Source organism: Lagenorhynchus albirostris, chromosome 2 (genome assembly GCF_949774975.1).
Source record: "Lagenorhynchus albirostris chromosome 2, mLagAlb1.1, whole genome shotgun sequence".
NCBI lineage: Eukaryota > Metazoa > Chordata > Mammalia > Artiodactyla > Delphinidae > Lagenorhynchus > Lagenorhynchus albirostris.
The window spans coordinates 172,629,359-172,647,346 of NC_083096.1; the positions used below are offsets into that span (position 1 = coordinate 172,629,359).

The following is a 17,988-nucleotide window of genomic DNA, read 5'->3' on the forward strand; positions in this document are numbered from 1 at the left end:
AGAAGCCCGCACACCGCAACGAAGAGTAGCCCCCTCTCGCCACAACTAGAAAAAGCCCGCGCTCAGCAACATAGACCCGACGCAGCCAAAAATAAATAAATGAATAAAATTAAAAAAATAATAAATTAAATAAATAAATAAAGAGCTGGGCTGTGTGCTCTCTGCAGGAAGCTTTTAGCAGCATGCTGGAAAGAAAGAATAATAACGAGGCCAGAGACAACAGAGGAGAGCTGAGCTGCCACCCAGTGACTGCCCAGGCAGGGGGCCCAGGGCCAGATCCCGCTGCTGCTGGAGCCCCTGACCCCCTCCCCCAGAGGCACGTAGGAGCAGGATGGGAGGTCCAGAGAGCCCCAGAATCACAAAAGGTCAAGTTGGAAGGGATCTCCGGCAGAGAAGCAAGAAGGCAGAGAGGACAGAAAGCAGTTAAAGCGCGAGACATCCTACGTTCAAAGCTCAACCACTTAGTAGCTGTGCAGACCTGAGCAAGTGGCTTAACCTCTCTGATGACATAGGACTTTCCCTAACACCTCAGTGGATTAGTCATCCCCTCTTCTACGTTCCCATAAGGACTTGGTAGCTATTTCAATTTTAGAATTTTCAATATTATTCCATAATTTATTTGTTCGCCTGCCTATCTGCCCCAGGAGACTGTGGACTCCCTGAGGACAGGCACTGGGTCTCATCTGCACCTTAGCGCCAGCCCTGGCACAGGGCACAACTCAGAGCAGGTGCTCCGTAAACGGCTGCTGAATGGAACTGAAATGAGGCCGAGTTTGTGCTCCAAGGAAATGAGTGGCTATTGGAGCATCCTCGTCACAGACAGCTGCTCTTAGCAACATTGCCTGGAGGCAGGACGCTTCATCCAAAGGTGGGAATCTGGAGGCATCAAATATGTCTTAAAGGAAGTATTTTGGACCTAGACGACGGTACTCTCCTTCCCAATCTTATTATCCATCCAAGAATCTTAGAACTGGGTCGTCCAGACTCACTCCTTTGTTTTATGGACCTAAGACTCACAGGAGTGGGGGAGGGTAAGCGCGTGATGCTGCAAGTTGATGGAGGAGTTGAAATCAGATCCGGTTTGGTGTCCTCTCCACCAAACTGATGTTTTCTACAGTCGCTTGCAGGATGAGGCCAAGTGGCACAGAGAAGCTTTTTTAAAAATTCAAATGGTCACATGTTTAATGTGAATTAAGAAAAAATATGTCTACTCAGTACAACAAGCCTATACATTATTCCTTTGTAAAATACAAATGAAAATAGAGGGAATCAGTTTAAATTTGATTTTAAGAAAATCATGATGTAAGAAATAACCTGGGTGGGATGTAGATAAAGTCATGAAGGAGGTGAGTGAAGTTTGCCCTGTGCCCCAGGGCATGTTCAGAGCTGGTAACCAGAAAGCACCACTCCACCACCCCGGGACATGAGCATGGCGGGCAACAAAAGCTCCCCGAGACCCAGGCCTGGACCAAGGAGTGGCCCAACATTACTACGATGGATGCCCCACAGCCCGCACATAGGGGAGGTCCAGCCTGCAGGACACGGTCCCATATTCAACTGAAAACGAGTCTCATCTAAGTTCATGTGAACAGTCAGGTAGATGGAAAGGCGGCTGAACAAAGGAACGTCACCTCCACCAACTTGGACACTGAGACCCGAGGGGGCTGTTGGAGGTTTTCCTAAGGAATATTGACCTCCAGTGAGCGATCGATCCCCCCCTCCAAAGCAGCATGCTGTCACTGAGTCAGTAGGCAGGGCTGAGACTGACCTGCAGGGGGACAGGGCTGTAGCAGGGCTGGGGGAAGATGGCAGTGTCGACAGACGGCACGCGGGCAAGGGGCAGGGGCACTCTGTCTTGCCCAGAGAACTTCAGAGAATGAATAAGCCGGGGACGAAATTGCCGCTGGTATTTGTCACAGCTATTTCAGCAAAGCACCGAATGTATAAGCGTCTCGAATTTCAACTGGCAAAATTAGGCCTCATCAAAGTCAATCTGAACAGTCAAGGTAGATGGAAAAAAGGGCCGGACAAAGGAAAATAGAGGGACACGAGGACAGTCCCCTGAGCCAACTGAGAAGCTGGGAGCCAAAGGGGCTGTTGGTGGCCGTTTTCCCAGGAAACAGTCACTCCATTTAGAAGCCGGCGCCCGCACCCCCCCCCCCCCCCCGCCGCAGACTCCAGCGACTTGCTGAGAAGGTCCCTCGAAATGTAGAATTGGCACTCTCAGCTTTCAGATGAAGGATAAAGGTCTGATGATCGAAAGGGCTAACTTACTCATTGTTAACTCCCTTCTACCCCACCTGCAAGGGAGGAAGCATCGTCTGGCAAGAAGAGCTAAGACTTGGAGAGCACCTGCCTGTCCCCTTGGGAGGAAGGAACTCTGAGCCCGTTCATGATGGATGTGGACCAGACTGCACATGGTAAGAGCCAGTGGGGATGGCAGGAAGGATTACCTAAATGGATCTAAGAAGAAAGAACCTCTCTGTGGGAAATGGGGTGGAAAATAGACCGGGGAACGAGGCATCGGTATGCCCTGGGGTGGAGTAATCAATCGGTGCGATGGACCAGGGGACAGGAACGTGTGGGGACATTTAAGAGTCTTGAGCAGAGACAACACATCACAATGGTCAATACCAGCAGTGGAGGGTGCAGGCGTTTCCTCTCTGCAAACTGCAACGTTCTCCCAAAGTTACCTGTCCCTTCAAGTTCACGTGCCCCTGAAAGGCCAGTTCCGCGTTCGTAAAGCCCCGTACTCATATGTTACATTTTGGCTCAGGAAAATCTAGCATCTAGCACAGGATGGGGCATAAGGCAGGCATTTTAGTACCGTGATTGTTATTAATATAAGTAGTGACCAATTATTTATTAGCATCACACGTCATCTGTTTCCATCATCTTAGCAACTCTGTTGGGTATGTAGTGCAATGTCCATTTTCTAGACAGGGAAACTGAGGCTAAGCTTAGCAGGATGGTGTTATATCTCTGCTGTTTGCTCCCCAGCTCACTCTTTTCCCTTCTCCCCCGTTCTGTGCCTGGGAGCCCAGTTGCATGGGCTTCCAACTGAGTTTGGTCAATGGGCAGCATCAGCAAGAGACCCAAAGGCAGGAGGAGGATGAAATTGATGTATTTCTTCCTCCAGCTCCCTGCCAGGTCCCCAAGAGTTGGCTGCATCCCTCTACCCAGAGCCACAGTCCCGCACGCAGCCCTCTTCACACAGCCCTCTCTCCAGTTGCTACAGGTGGTAGTAACTCCCCACTGTTCTTGGCCCCAAGGGCTGCCCTCCCTAAACCCTAAAGCCAGTAGTCCCTTTAATAAGCCCTTCATGGACCCCCCAGGCTGAGCTAGGTGTTTCCTGCTGGAACCTGGTTGGTACGGAGAGAAAGAAAGTGTCCCCAGATTACAGAGCTTGCAAACAGTGGCACTGAAACCCCAGCCCTCCTCTGCCTCCAAAGCCCATGTCATTCCATCTGAACTGCGGTTTCTCAGCCACAGACGTTCACACCCGCAGCTGCCCAGATTGGCCACATCTGCGTACCACCTGCTCCACTATGCACTTAACATTTTTCTTTAACTTGACTCATTTTTTTACTTAAATAAGCCATTTGAAAAAGAGAGAGTGAATTTAAGTCACTGCCCCAAATGGCAAACCAGTCTCACTTGCCTTAAACAGAGGAGGACTGAAAAAGAATTATAATGAAAACAAAACACTGTTATTAAAACGTTTACTCCCTCTGGCTCGCTGCGGGCACGTTGCCCCGCACCTGTTTTTGTTGCAAAGAGAGATTAGCAAGCGAAGGGGCGTTAAAGACAGGATGGCATCAGCCTGAGGCTTTCTCCTTGGCATAACTAGGAGGACAGCATGAGAAAGGAACAGGGAAGACCCTCCCTCTCTGTGATCCCTTGGTATTTATTGCCCGTGGGGAGGCCCCACCTAAAGAGGAACATCGTCCTAGACGTGCACTGTCCAATAGAGCTTTCCACAGCGATGGAGACGTCTTACCCACAGCTGTGCTGCCCAATACAGGAGCCACTTGCCCCGTGTGGCTATTGAGCCCGTGAAATGTGGCTGGTGTGGCTGAAAAACTGAATTCTGTTTCATTCGGTTAAATAAAAGCCGAGACACCTTGCTGAGTTTTAATGTAAATGCCAGTTGTCACACACAGCTCCATGTTGAACACAGCTCTGGACTGTAAGCCCCATGAGGGCAAGAACTCGCCTATTCATTCTCCTCTGGATTTCTAGAGCAGCACGGTGCTTGACTGCCAAGAGCATTCAATTAATTCTCGATGCACCAGTGGATGAATCAGTAATTGAATGAATGAGTGAACTATACTGCTTCTTGCAACAAGAAACTTCTCTCTGCATTCAGACTGTCCTGGGAACCACTAGCTCTTCCTGGTTAAGTAACTCTATTCCTCCCCACCCGGTTGCTCTCCTCCCTCCAGGCTCCTCAGTGGGGAGACAGGCTTAGGAACTCGACTTCCAACATGCCTCCTCCTCTCCAAGCTGAGCTCAGGTCCACTTCTCTGCTGCCACCGAGCAAACAAAGAAGCTTTTGTGGTGTGGTTGCTTTTGCTGCCTCCATCTCACTCCCTCCGCCCCTGACTGGGATTAGGTGCTTGGTGACAATTAGCAAGGTATCACCTGCTTCTGTAGAACCAGGCACCTGACCTTGGGTTACGGTATGGCCTGAATACCCACCTGACAAAATCCTGCGCACTCCGGCATTGATCACCAGCTCTAGATGCGGACGCCACCCACCCTCTGGCCATGCCAGCCTCTGTCTTCATCCCTGCACTGCCCCCTCCCCATGCCCAGCCCTGCACGATGCCAGGGCAGCCAGTGATGGACGCCTTCCTTTGGGGCAGCATTAAGCAGCGGGGAGGAAGAGATGGTGCTCGGAAGATAATGGAGGCGCCAATGATTGGTGACAAACAGCCCCGCCGGAGGAGCGCTGAGTGCCTCTGCAGAAAGAGAAACAAAAGGGCAAAGGGAACAGCTCAGCTGCCTCTCTCCCTGGTGACTCCCAAGCTGCTTCTGTGATGTATGAGGCTGGGGGGTTGCTCTCCGCTGGAGTGCCGCCAAGATCCCCACCCAAGTCTGGGGCACACTGATGCTCCCCACGCAAGGCTCTTGGGTGGTGGGTCTGCCTGACTGAGCCCCGGGATGGCCCCCAGGACCTCGAGGGAGAAGACCTGCACCCCCCACCACCACCACGCGCACACACGTCACACACGGTGTGGGCACCAACGGGAAAGTCACCCTCTCTGGCTTCAGTTTTCTCAGCTTTAAAATGGGGGGAAGGATGTGGTGCACTGAATCTCCCAGCTCCCTCCCGGCCCCAATGCTCTGTAATTCCAAACCTGAGGACTCGCTCCATGTGGGAAAGCTACCATGTACCCCTCCTCCTGGGCACTGGGGCTGAGCAAACACTTCTTCCTCTTCAGGCCTGGGGGCATTCCAAATGTCATTACAACAGCAGCAGTCACTCTTCCCACACCTGCTGTGTGCTAGGCACCCTGCATGCAGACCCCTCGTATTACGCGAAGTTCCCCTGCCCAGCAGCCCCACCCCACGAAGCCGCCATGATGAGTCGCGTGCTCAGCTGGAGACATCAAGGCTGAAAGCAACAAAGAGGTGAGCGGAGTTCACACACTGGATCAGTGGTGGAGGTGGGATCTGAACTCAGGCCAGACCCCGGAGCCCATGCCCCCTGGGGATGTAGATGCTTCTCCCCAGGAGAAGCTACCCCATCGCACTTGGTTCAGGCTCAAGGCGGGACAGCTCCATTCCAGGCGGGGGTCTGGTCTTCCCTCCTTGCCAGGTCTGGACACTGTGGGGAGGTGGGTAGCGTCCAAATAACGGCGCTTCTGCCACGAGGCCATCGTCCCTTCGGGCGCCCCAGAGCGGTTATTCATAACACAACGGCGTGGCAAAGGGTTTCCGGTTTCAGGTGGCCCAGAAAAGCCAAATTCATCTTCCTAGAGCCCTGGTCTGGGAACGTCACTCCTCTCTCTTCAACTGCCCCCCGTAGCCCCCAGGCTCAAATCCAGACCCCTCGCCCTGGCGAGCAGGCCCTGGCCAACAGCTTCAACCTCATTCCCCGCTTCTCAGTGAGCACCTTATGCTCAAGTGAGGCCAGCTGCCTCTCTGTCTCCCATCCTCACACAGCCTGACAGAGTCCTCATTCCCCTCTCCAGGGCTTCGCACGTGCTGCTCTCTGGCCTGGGATTCCCTCCCCACCTCCCAAGATTGTTTCAATCCCTCAGAGCCTTCCCGGGCCACTCCCTTTAGTTTCCAAGCATTTATTCTTGGTATCCTCGTATAGGCCATTTATTATACATAATCTTTTATTGTTCTCAAATGAGCCCGTGCTGTGTGGGGTGGCCAACGGGCCAAAACTCCTTAAGGGAGGCCTCTTCCAATCCAGAATGAGGTTGGCGCAGCTGCCCAATTAACAGAAGATTGGATCCCTTGCCTTGACTCCAAAGTCAGCTTCCAGGGGAGGGAGAAGAAAGTGCAAGCTTACTGAGCCTCTCAGAGGGACCCCATGGCCAGCTGAGCCCATCCTGAGGGTCAGGAGGAAGGGAGGGGTCGAGACTGAGGGCTAGTTGCGTGCCAGGGGCTTTCATGTATCCATCTCATTTATCGCCACAACACCCTCTATTTTCAAAAGACGGGGAAACCATGACTCAGAGAGGTAGTGACTTGCCCAAGTATATATTCTGCTAGGAAGTGGCCGGGCTAGGCTTTGAACCCAATTCACATAAAAACCAAAGTATATTAATGACCATCGAGTGGCTCTTCCACAGAGACAGTGAGTGAGGCAGGATGGGCAGGCCCAGCGGCGTGCTGGTAAATGTTTAACAGCTAGCTCTGGGCTGGAGAGAGCTCTGATCTGCAGTGTTTGCTCATTCCATGGTATAAATACTCCTGCCCTGGTCAATTTCAAGCCACCAATAAGGTAAACTCAGAGCTGGGGAGAGATGTGTAAATCGATGCCCGGGTGTGAATCCAGGTCTGTCCCTCACCAGCAGTGGGACTTTAGGCAAATCACACGCTCTCTCTAAGCCTCATTCCTCATCTGTAAAATGGGGAGACTGTTATCTCCCAAACGGGAGCTTCTGGGAGGCTTTAATATGACTTTGTGGGAACACGGCTAGCACGGGACTTAGCACATAATAGTTGCCCCCTCCTTCCTTCCTTCCTTCCTTCCTTCCTTCCTTCCTTCCTTCCTCCCCCTCCTTTCTTCCTTCCTTCCCTCCTTCCCCAAACCCTGCACCCATCACCAAACAAGGAGAACCCAGAAGGAACAGGAAGCCCTTTAGTCTTCCCTCCACCTTCTACTGTTGGCTCATCCCCCAGACGCCAGCCGTGATGCCAGTTTGAGTAATGGTGGGCAGAGCTGGACAATGGACACATTCTCACACCAGAAAGGACTTCCAGAGGTGATTGAGCAGGGCCAGGAAACAGGCCCTGGGCTCAGTGTCTCGACCAAACCCCAGATTCAGGGGAGACATTATTCATTCATCAGTCAGTCAGTCATTCAACAAACACATCTTGAAGATTTGCTCAGAGCCAGGCCTCGTGCCAGAGCCAGTGGTGCAGGGATGCCTGCCCTCAAGAGCTCTCTGTTCAGTGGGGAGACCAACCGATGACCATTTCCAGCCCCAGAGGAGGGTTGTTTTAACAGCATGTTGCCAAAGTGCTGCTGGCAGCACTCACAGGGGACACCTGAGTCAGCAGGGGTAGGGGTGTTGTGGAGGGCAAGAAGTGGGTGAGCAGAGACTTGGAGGGAGATGTACGGGGAGTCAGGGGCTGTGCTGGCTGAGGGCAGATGTCTGCTCTCTGAGCCAGGAAAGGGCAGAAGTGGGGGAGGAGGTGGAGGACATGAGGCTAAGGCCAGAAACCTCTGAGCAGAGGCCAAGTCTGCGGGGCAGAGAGGTGGCGGCTCCGGTCCCCAGGCCGTGTGACTGCAGCAGCAACCTCCCCTGTGGACTGGGGACACAACACCCATCTGGGCAGCCGTGGAGGAGGGAGGAGGTCACACCTGCAAAATGGCTACACCAGCACTCAGCTCACAGGGCAAGCTTTCTGGTCAGTTTACCGGCCTGTGAGCTCATGGGGAGCTGACCTGTCTCATTCCAAAAACCTAGGGGTGTGTGTGAATGAAACAGCGCAATGGGTTGGGGAGGGAAGGAAGGCTGAGCGTGCAGCGACAAAATCCAGATTCCAGTCCAGCCACTTCCTACCACCATCTTTCCATCTCCCTGAGGCTCAGTTTCCCTGGCCTATTCACTGGATACAAGAGTAGCCTCCTTCACGTCTGATGTGAGAACTAAATGGAAGGATGGGCGTGGAAGCATCTCGTCCACGCGCAAGTACCACCAGCAGGTAGAGAGTTAGGAGGTCTGGAGTCAGAGTAGGCATCACTTTGATTATCTGAGAGTCTTCAAGAAAGACAGAACGTAGTTCCAGGAGCAGAAACTTACCAACAGGAAGTTCACCTGTGAATCCAGCCTAAATGTCACACGTCATAAGCCTTTGCATACCCTTTTCTGTAGAAAGCCACACACCCAACACCTCTCCACGTACCCCAGCACCAGGACGCACATGTCTAAAGGCCAAAGATGCTTTATTCATCCAAACAACCCACCGTGAGCGGTTGTTGGTGAGCATCCCCCATGTGTTTTGTGGGGAAGAGCAGAACCAGACGGGGTCCCCGGCTTCACGGAGCTTCTAGTCTACTAGGGTGGGGGATAGGAGGGTCCCAGCGAGACTGGTTCTACCCCCGAATTTCACTGGGAGAAACAACTTGGGTCTTGGGTCTTGACTGCATCCAGTGTGGGTGTGGATGGGGGCCAATGTGTCGAGCCTCCAGGGAAAGCCAGGGATCAGGCGGGGGAATCAGTCACCCCCAGGCAGCAGGCCATGAACCGTCCTCCAGGAGTTACCAAGAGCGGTAATCAGCAACTCTAAGGCTCATCGTGCCGAGGGAGGGTATCAGGTGGAGTCCTTCTCTTATAAGAGGCAGAAATCAACTCCACACAACTCAAGCCAAAAACAGTAACTGGTGGAACATTATGGGGAATTCATGGAACCCAAGGACAAACTGGGCCTGGTATTGGGAGGACCTACGCGGCTTGAGCTAGCGCAGCTCTGACATAACCATGGTTAATACTGGTAACAGGCATCTGAGCCCACAGGATTAAGCAAAGAGCTTTGTACGTCATGATTCGTTCCATCCTGTCAACACCCTGGGAGGAAGGTCCCATCATTATTAGCCCTGGGGAAACCAGAAAAGTACAGCGTCTTGGGGGCCCCCATTGATAAGGGGGACTTTCCAGTAGTTCTCTGTCTTCCTCTGTTCAGTATTCAGCTTCCAGGGAGACTTTGTCAGATGGGCTCATCTTGGGGATGACTTAGCTGACTGTGCCAACCTACCAAGATGGAGTGCAGTTAGTACGGTGGCGAATAATTCCCCAGGGCAAATCTGACGTGTTGCCGGGAGAAGTAGGAATGGCTGGTGGACACGCTAAATGCCAGATTCCTTTCCTGGGTGTCACAATGTCCTTTCCTGCTCCTTTGGGCTGCTACTCTCTAAACCTCTAGCTACGTACATACTGTATTCATTTGCTCCATCCATGGAATCTTGGCCAATAGGTCTCGGTGATCACGAGCCCCCTCTGCCACCGGACCTCACTGCAAGTGTAAAGGTGGGTTCCAGGATCTCACCCACCTGGTTCCTTCCCAGGAACTGCATCCTGAAGACAGACGCCTCTTAGGAATCAATGTCCCACGTTTCACCTCCACTGACATTTATCATTTAAAGCGGGGACGCTTTGCACCCTCTTGCATGTGGTAGAAGCCGCTGCATTCCTCCTTCCAGCGAAGAAAAAATAAATCCTTTCTCCTCTCCTCCAGGAGCAGCCGTGTCTTTGGATTGCTTCAGACCTGGGTTTGAAACTCCTGGTTCTTCCACTTAAAAAAGGTTCTGAGCCTCATTCATTATTTAAGAAAGAAAAGAAAGGAAGGAAGGGGGGAGGGAGAGAAAGAGAGAGGTATCTTGGGCCTCTTGTCCTCACCTGCAAAACATGGCTAATGACACCGCCTCATGGACTGTTTAGAGCATTTAATGCATAAAGGACGTCTAACAGGTGCGTGATAAATGGGAACTCTCCGTAATGTCACTCTTCTTCCTCTCAGTCTTCAGCTAGACTCAAGAAAGAGAGACTTGAGTTGAGCTGGTCCCACCACACACAGTCCTACCTCCAGTTCTCTGCTCCCACGCGTTTCCCTCCCTGGTGCATTAGCCCTGGGCTTATTAATGTTCTCCCTTTGCTTCAAGGTCTAGCTCAAGTTCTCCCTCCTCTCTGAAGCATTCCCTTTATACCCCCCAAATAATCACTCTTCCCCCGAGAACCTCCTGTAGGGGACATCAATCCACTTGGCATCTAGCAGGTATCAACAAATTTCCACCTGGATTTTCATTCATCTTTATGGGTACATGCCCGACCCCTCGCCCCACTGGAATGACGGTCACCGTCATAGGTCTTTCTCTTTTCAGATGTGCTCTGCCCACAACAGATGCCCATTCATTCTCTTGATGATGACGAGGGCTTTCAGGGACACCCCGTCTCCCATCTGTGCAGATGAACATACTGGACAATTTTATCTCACTGGGATTTGGGAAAGAGTAAGGCATCCGGACTGGGCATTGGACACACAACAACTGTCTGTGTGGCTGGAGCCGAGGAAGCGACTGAGACCCCTTCTCACCAGGAGACAGCAGAGCACAGAGGGAAAGAGACAGTCCTGGGTCTGAATCTCAGCTTGCCACTTACTGACTGGGCGGCCGTGGACAAGTCACTTAACCTCTCTGAGCCTCAGCTTCCCCACCTGGAAAATCACTTTAACTCTCAGGGTGGTTATTAAACAAGACGAGAAGAACCAGGCGCATGGCACCGCGCTGGTACAGAGTGGGAGCTCAGTCAGGGCTAAATAAATGAATTTCGAGGGGCCCGGGGATGGAGCAGAGGTGGACTGGGTGGCAAGCCAGGTTAGACGCCTCCACGGATCCCAGGAAACCCAGTTAACAGAACTAACCAGCCTCCTCTTTGTTTGGCTCTTCGGTCTCCGGCTTTGAAGTCACCACTGCTATAACCCAGAAACCCCAGCGCGTCACTTAATCGCCTTCCACCGCCCCTCCCCCACCGCCCCTCCCTCCAACTGGAGCAAGGTTCCGGTCTGGGTGAGACAGATGTTCTGAAAAGCTGGGGTAGCCAGGCCAATCTAAGGCATCACTGGTACCTTGCCAGCCCTTGCCCACACGCCCTGTCCAAGGAACACTGGAAGGGAAGAGGGAGCCTGGCGCTGGACCAGTCGGGACCCGGAAGGCTCCAGTACTCATGCCATTAACAAATCTTAAAACTCTGGGCCTCCGTTTCCTAATCTGTGAAAAGAAGAGCTTAAACCCATCTTGCAGTGGGCGAGGACTGTGCAGCAGTTAGCACGTGCTGGCCACACTACAGCTGATCCGTGTAATACTGGCTATTGAAAAAAAAACACAAAAACACAGCTATGATACAAGGAGAAGAGCAATGTTAGATTGTTTAAGGGGACAGCTGCGGAAAGACCGTTCGATGCCAGGTCTCAGTACCCGCTTCCACCAGGGCAGCTGTCCTTTTGTGCCTATCATCTTGTCCAAGGCAACAGGTTTAGGGGGTGGTAATCAGTTCCTACACTAAAAGGGTTCTCCTGGTAAAAATTAGAAGTTTCAGAACCAATGAAGTAAGAGATCTTGGAGGTCGCTTTCAGCTCTAACATCCCCTGCACTTAAAAAGCAAAAACTAATTCAACCTCTCAGGAAAAACTCCAGTTTGCACCTTGGGTGGGAAGGGAGTGGGGTTTATTGCTGGCGGAGGGGCCAGGCTGGGGTCGGGGCGGCAAGGGGAGCAGGGGCGGAGCAGCCTGGCCCCGGCAGGGCCCTTAACTCCCCCGCCAGGGGCTGAGAGCAAGCCGGGCAGGGGCCTGAGCCCCGCCCCGCGCCCCCGGCGTCGGGTGGAGATGGTGAGGGAGCATAAGTACGGTAAAGTCCTCACGCCAGCTTGTGCATGCACAGCTCCCCTGCAGTCTTGGTGCTGCGGCTTCCTCGGCTCAGCCGAGTCCGCCCCCGCATCCCACCCACCCGTTGACACGCGGCTGCCGAGAGAGAGAACTGGAGGGGCCTCTGGCTGGGGCCTTTGGCGCGTCCTAACTCGGCCTGCCCACCGCTAGCCTTCGCGGAGACTTTGCCACGGCCCAAAGAGGCAGGTCCATGAACCACTCTCTTCCCCGCGCCCCCAGGGCCCGGTGCCCTCTCTCTCCCAGGCCACCGCCCAGGCACGAGTGCATCACTGCCTTCCCAGTAGTGCCCAGACCAGGTAAAATGGGAACTGAGGAGTTAAAAACCAAGCGGGTTTCTCCTCTTGGAGAGTCAAGATACTGGGGAGTGGAAGCAGGGGCAGGAACTTCCAGCCCAGCCAGTCCTGTGTGCAGCCGACAGCTCTCTCCTCCCAGTGCACAGACCCACCTCTCCACAAAGGTGAGCCCCTTGGCTCTGCGGCCCATAGGAACAGAACCGGCGAGGGCGCACTGGCCGTGCCTCTCCCTAGTAGTGACCGCCATTGCCCCCCACTGGGCAGGCGTGTTTCTGAATGCCTGCCCTGGACTCTACCCTCCCCGCCCTCCGAAGCAGCCCCTGGCAGGGGGTCCGGCACAGCCACGTGCCAGGTGCACGGCTCTCGGTCACGTCCAGGAAGGGCGCCCTCCCCCGGCAAGCCGGCCTGTTGCATCTCGTACAGACCCTTCTCGTGCTCCCACCCCTTCGTGGGCACGGATGTGGAGCGGGTAAGGAGGGATCCCACTCTCGAGCACTCTCATCTCTGCAGGGAAGGGAGGGCTCCCCGGCTGCCCAGGACCCCTGCGCGCGCCCCACGCTCGGAAAGTTTCCCATCTGCGATCCGGATCAGCGCTCTTCCCTCACCCTGAGCAGCGGAGCTCAGAGGCCATGCCGGCTGCCCCCGGCCCAGAGGCGCTCACCCCCGGCGCCAGATCCCCCAGCCTCCAGCCAGTTGCAGAGGCGGGCCAGGGGAGTGGAGGCGCCAAGACGCCGGCTCAGCTCTCCGCAGCTCCGCAGCCCGAAGAACGCTGCTCTCGGGTTCTGGGGAAAATCGCAGGGTGGGGTCCTGACGGAGCGGGGTTTCCCACCAAAGCCTTTCCCATCAGTCGCCATCCTCACCCCTGCCGCGTCTCTCTGGTTCTGCGCATTCCGGGGGAAAGGGGTGCTCCCCTCCTCCCCCCAGCCATCCCCGCTCCCTTCAATGTCCAGGTGAGGGCTCCTGGTGCCTTTCAACAAAGCCCAGTGCCCTCTCCGTTGCGCTGGAACCGGGACACCACCCCCTCCCCGCCCCCATATAACCTTTCCCTCTAGAGGCATCCGAGGGAGGGAGCCGTCACCCCAAAGTTGGGGGGAGATTTTCATCACTTTGGAAGGTCTGTTGTTCCAAGGGTAAGGGGACAAAGTACAGGGCTTGCATTACTTCTGCTTTACACCAACCCCTCCCCGCTCTCTGCCAGCAGGACCACCATTCAGGCTCGAATTCTGCAGCTTCTCCCATCAACAGACCAAGCACTCTTCAAGGACCTCGGGGTAGACGGGGTGCGGTTATTTTAGGGGGGACACCCCTTCCCGGAAGGCACTCTCTCAGAGTTTGGCTAAGCACCTCCCGGTGGGGCAAGGCACACACACGGCAGAGGACAGAGACGGTTCCCCCACCTTCATCACCCAGTTGGGCTAGGGACTGAGACCCTACTGGTCACAATGGCTACGTTTTGGCACCCCGCATCCTCCTCCGCCTCCGCGGCAGAGCCAGGATGTAACTCCAGACGGGCTGGTTCTGGGCATCCAGGTTTGGTACTAGGCTTAGGGGGTAATCGCGGACGCGCACCCTCTAGTCTCCGCGCCCACGGCTCTTCGCCGGTCCAGCCTCCCTCCCGCCCGGCTCGTAGCGAATGTGTTGGCTCGCTGCCCGAAAGCTGCCAGGGTCGCCAGGTTGGACTGCCGCGCCACTTAAGACCCACCAGGCGGCGGCGCCGGGCTGGAAGCATCGAGGCTTCGGCGAACCCTGGACCCTGGAGCTGCGGAGGCACCAATCACTCTCTCTAGGGACCTCCTTCCAATGGGTCCAGCCCAGCCGGGACCAAGTCCATGCGGGACGCACACACACCGCTGCTCAGACCTTCTCAGCCCCCGGACGCGTCCATGCCTCCCTCCACACTAGAACCACACACTCCACTGCACGCACACACACTCCTGGCCCACGAAGCAACACAACCCCCGCATGCCTGCACCTCCACACATCCCAGAGACGTACACTCCTGCTCAAGTGTCACACTCCCACCTCCTATGCACACACGCCCCGTGCCCCCCCCAACAGAAATACAGCCACTCCCTGTCACACATCCCTAAAGGGACCCATACACTTGGGACACGCGTGCAACGCCGCACCTCACACACTCATCCACCCTGTAACACGCTCACACATGCGATGACACAAGCTCACACACTTCACACCCTCACCGAGAAGCTGGCATCCGCTCACACCCCCAAACACTGGCTCACACGCTTTCTCACACACACACCTCTGTGTAACTGACATGGACACTCAAACACCCCTCCAGACACTCGCTCGCTCACACACCATCACACACACTCACATCTCCAAATGCACTCCGGCAGCCTCTCCACACACAGCTCCCTCCCGGACACCCTCACACTGAGACGCAACAAAGACACACGCTCACACACACGCGCACACGCACACCCTGGCACAGACCCACGAGCGCTCTCTTCAAAGGAGACATCCTCCCTCCCTCGTCAAGCAGATCACCTCTGCAGACCCCCACGCCGGGAGCGGGGCTCGGACCCGGAGTCTCTCGGGAGCGACCCTGGCCCGCGCCCGCCGCCAGCTGCCCGCCCCCGCGCGCATCCCCAGCCGGGCTCCGGCCCGCGCCCGCGCACTCACCGCGCGCCAGGTCCAGGATCGCTGGGAGCAGCAGGCAGGCGCAGCCGCGGAGGCTCGGGGCGGCTCGCATGGTGCCCGGCAGCTGGCGGCGGCGGCGAGGCGGCGGCGGCGGCGGCGACGGCGGCGGCGGCGGGGCCCCTAGCCATGGGCTCAGGCGCGCTCCTGCCTCCGGCCGCCGGCCGAGCCAGTGGCGGGCAGCACGGGGCGCCGCGGGGGCGCCCCCATGCCGTCGCGGCCGGGCCGCCCGGGAGCCGGGCTAGACTCGGCTCGGCCTCTGCCGGGCGCCGCGACCCTCGCGCTCGGGGCGACCTCCGGGCGCGCCGCAGCTCCCGGATCCTCGGCTCCGCGCGGTGTCCACAGAAGCCCGGAGTCGGATCGGCGGCAGTGCCGGAGTTTGGAGCCGAATCGCGCTCTCTCCGCCTCGCGCTCGCCTCTCCCGGCTGCGCTAGCGCCCCTCCCCTCGCCCTCCCTCCGTCCCTCCCCCTCTCCCCGCCCTCCACTCGCCGCTCTCTCGGCTGTATTATACAGACTTTTCTTTAATCCTTTCTGCGCTGTTCGGTTCTCGTCCGCTAAGCCGATTTATTGCAGGGAGAAGGAGAGCCTCCCACCTCCCGTCCCCCTCCCCCTCCTAGCGATCTTCCACCCCTCCCCCGCCCCTCTTCCCCCCAGGTTCCCCTCCTCACTCACAACTCGCTTGCAGCCCGTAGCTCGGTAACCCTCCCCCAGCTGACCGAGCACCCCTGCCCTCCAGGCCAAGCTCCATCTGATCCCGCTTCACCTAATCCCGTCCCTGCGACACCCTCGCCTGCGCGCCGACCCCCAGCCTGGTGGAGGAAGGCAGCCTCCCCCTTGAAAGCGAGGCCATCCGTGGAGCCAAACAGGCAGGGTGTGGCACGGGAGCAGTGGTCTCACCCGCTATTAAGGATTAGGGGCATCGGTGTTCTGAAACTTCCAAATTATGGCTGCCCTCCCCCAGGCACACATGGAAATGGGATATGTTTTGTTCTTTCTTCCAAGAATAGCCACATTCCTGGACCCAGGCAGACATGGGTAAGGAGCTGCGTGTTTCCTTCTGGCAGAGACCACAGTTTCACCCTTTGGGCAGACCCGATTCCTCTTCTCCCTGGGCCTGAGGATTGGGGTTTGGGACTTGTGTCTTATCATTATCCACCCACCGACACACACACACACACACACACACACGCGCGCGCGCGCGCACACACACACCCCAACCATTGAGCCTCAGGTCTGGCTGTGAGCCCTGGGAGGGGAGAGGTACTCCAGCCCTTGGAGTGGTCAGGGGTGACGTTAGATGGGGAAGTTCAGAGCACGGAATTTCACTCCATGGCATTCTAAGGAGAATCCCCAGCTTCTCTATCTATGTCAGGTTGCTGCGTCAGGCTGTCACTCTGTTTACCTAAATAGACAGTGGGTACAAAGCCAGTTGCATCTCCAGCAGCCCTTTGAAGGGGTGTAGGGAATGGAGTGGGCAGTGGGTGGCTGCTAGGCTGTCTCTTGGTCAGCCTTGTGCAGAGATGCCCCATGGCAGGGAGTTGGTCCCGCCAAATGCCCTCTCCGAGCCTCACCACATCACCTCCCGAGGCTGCTCTGCTGCAGCTCATGCCCGCCCACCCCAGGGAAGGAGCGATTTGCATTTCTGAAGATCGGAAAGCACACATTCACCTGACAGGCTTTAGAACGATCCTCTCAGTAAAATAATAATAATGATCCTAATAAACCCTTATAAATAGGTGTTTGATTACAGTTTGTCCCTACGTGGTTTGTGGTTTTTTTTTTTTGAATCAGACTAATTGGCTGAAGTTGATTAGGCTGGATACGGCTCGAACACTGGAGTCTTAGACCCTTTCTTCTCCCTCCGCCTGGCTGTTCTTTGCTCCCTCTTACCCCCACCCACCTAGGCCCACCCTTCTCCAAGCTGCTGAGGGTCAGCTTGAGGTCACCTCTCCCCCTCACCTTCTTTCTGGGCTGCCCCAGCCGTGCCATGGGACACAGTCCCTGACTGCCTCTTCTCTGCCCCTCCCCCTCCCCACCTCCTGCCCAGAACAAAGCCGACAGAATCCAAATGTATCGCAGGTGCTAAGCCCTCTGTGCCAGGGCCTTCCCTGCTGGGAAGCAGCCTCCAGCTGGGAAGACCCTCATGTTGGTCTGAGCTCCTCAGGTCAATGCCAGGCACCCCTGTACGGGCATTCCTGCTCTGTAAGCCCAGCTGCAAATCAGAGTGCAGCCAGGCAGGTGGACAGGGAACAGTTCGCCAGGTGAAATCCTGCATAGGTGAGGCTTACTGTCTGTACTCACTGTAGCCCAGCTGTTACCCAGGAGAGCCAGGGATCAGGTGGGATTCCAGGGCCTTTCTTGGTGACACTTCCTCCTGGTCTGGGTCCACACCGCCAGCTGGGAAAGGGACCCCTGCGGGGAGCACCGGAAAGGCAACCGTCAGTCACCTCCATTATGCCAGCTGCGAATGACACCTGGCAAGAGGCCGGCAAGGAGGAAAGGAGACCTGATATCGAGAAGAGGCTTCTTCCTAGGGCCAAGGATTGGGCTGGGGAATGGGGTGGGGCATTGGAGACCTCAGTTAACCCTCCTTCACCCCAAGACTTACGAATCTCTCTTTTAATATCACCCCGTATTATAATTATTGGTCCTCCTAGCCAGTGCCTGACACATAGTAGGCCCTCAATAAATAATTGTTGGGAGAATGAATGAATGAATGAGAGCAGGGCACTTTGTGGTATCCACTCCATCCCTCAGCTCCTAGCACAAGGCTGGCACCTGGCAGGTGCTAGCATGCATCCTGTGGCCGCGAACCTTTTCAGAGAATAAACAGCCCCCTAGATCACATGTTCCGAGAGAGGACAATCCTGCCCAGATGCACACTGGTTTCCCCAAAGGGGCTCAGCTG

The 17,988-nt window shown here is 55.7% G+C and overlaps 1 protein-coding gene across 2 annotated transcripts in view; it reads right to left on the reverse strand.

The window, feature by feature from the left end:
* The window catches only part of IGSF21 (immunoglobin superfamily member 21), a 245,917-nt gene extending 230,782 nt beyond the window's left edge, over positions 1–15,135 (reverse strand). Inside the window, exon 1 of one of the 2 annotated variants that reach the window (XM_060142792.1) lies at positions 15,066–15,135. In XM_060142792.1, the coding sequence (XP_059998775.1) occupies positions 15,066–15,135 (70 nt within the window). The remainder of the gene's footprint in view (positions 1–15,065) is intronic. The other variant, XM_060142793.1, reaches the window with a different exon arrangement.
* Between the last annotated feature and the right edge of the window lie 2,853 nt (positions 15,136–17,988).